The following is a 1,375-nucleotide window of genomic DNA, read 5'->3' on the forward strand; positions in this document are numbered from 1 at the left end:
AGCAGGCCTGCTAGTTTCCCTTTAGCAGTAGTCCTTGTCAACCTGAACACAGTGGGGAATGTGATCAATCCCGTGGGGTCAAAATATGGTCACAGAAAAATAAACAGTCAAATGTTTCATATTTTCAGACCATCAAGTCTTCTGGACCTGTAATCAACCAATCAATCAATCAACCAACCAATCAATCAATCAATCAATCAAGCAATCAACCAATCGGTCCCCTCCAGTAGGTGTGTTGTCTCTTTCTACACCAGAACACTTTAGCAATCTATAAATCAACCAATCAATCTATCAATCAACCAATCAATCTATCTATCAATCAACCAATCAATTTATCCATAGGCCAGGGATGGCGCGGCAGGGTAGCCTAGTGGTTAGAGCGTTGGACTAGTAACCGAAAGGTTGCAAGTTCGAACCCCGAACTGACAAGGTACAAATCTGTCGTTCTGCCCCTGAACAGGCAGTTAACCCACTGTTCCTAGGCCGTCATTGAAAATAAGAATTTGTTCTTAACTGACTTGCCTAGTAAAATAAAGGTAAAATAAATAAAATAAAATGGTCTTCCCCGTTGGTCAGAAGTTGCTTTCGGCACCCTCCTCTGGGCATGTATAACTCTGAGCCCTCTCCTCCAGACAAATGTCCTCCATCAGAGTGCTGCAATTGTTAGTGCCACCATGTGGTGTGGAGGGACACTGCAGGGAGGATTGAGTCTTTGTTTTATCCGTCCTGTGGTGGCAGGACCCCACCAATCTACTGCTCTCATTGGGGGTGATGGAGGTTGAGGCAGGGTTAGGATCTGGGTCGTAGTCGGGGTTGGGGTCAACTGTGAGTCTTTATGGTCGCTGCTGTTGTCTTGGACACTGGCCAGGTTGCCGGTGACGATGCTGCCGCTTTTGACATGAGGCGCGTGGCTGTATGTATGACGGTACTCTTCCTCGATGTCTTTACCCAGCTTCCACCTCTTCCACTTTTTCAACATCTCAGACTGGACCTGGAGAGAGACAAACAGATGGAGGGAGAGAGAAGGAGAGAGGAGGGAGGAAAAAAGAGAGAGTGAGAGAGCGAGAGAGAGAGAGAGAGAGAGAGAGAGAGAGAGAGAGAGAGAGAGAGAGAGAGAGAGGGAGAGAGAGAGAGAGAGAAGCAGATGAAGACAGATACTGATAAGATTCTATAAGAGGGGGAGAGGGAGAGAGGAGTGAGAGGGAAAAGGGCATTCAGACTCACCTCTTTGTTGACGAAACAATACAAGATGGCCACCAGTAGGCCCTGTAGAGAGGGAGAGGTTAAGAACACCTTATCACCATGGTAACACACCATAACACCACATTAGTTTAGTTTATTAGGTTCCCCTTTAGCTACTGCACATGTCTCAGCT

The 1,375-nt window shown here is 46.7% G+C and overlaps 1 protein-coding gene across 1 annotated transcript in view; it reads right to left on the reverse strand.

Moving 5' to 3' along the window:
* Positions 1 to 746: 746 nt before the first annotated feature.
* LOC124022089 (glucagon receptor-like) overlaps positions 747 to 1,375 on the reverse strand; it is a gene marked incomplete at its 3' end in the record, with an annotated part of 18,143 nt that continues 17,514 nt past the window's right edge. Inside the window, exons 11-12 of the mRNA XM_046337134.1 lie at positions 1,225 to 1,266; positions 747 to 991 (exon numbers count right to left, since the gene is read on the reverse strand). Coding sequence (XP_046193090.1) covers positions 747 to 991; positions 1,225 to 1,266 — 287 coding nt within the window. The remainder of the gene's footprint in view (positions 992 to 1,224; positions 1,267 to 1,375) is intronic.

Source organism: Oncorhynchus gorbuscha, unplaced genomic scaffold, assembly GCF_021184085.1.
Source record: "Oncorhynchus gorbuscha isolate QuinsamMale2020 ecotype Even-year unplaced genomic scaffold, OgorEven_v1.0 Un_scaffold_1288, whole genome shotgun sequence".
NCBI lineage: Eukaryota > Metazoa > Chordata > Actinopteri > Salmoniformes > Salmonidae > Oncorhynchus > Oncorhynchus gorbuscha.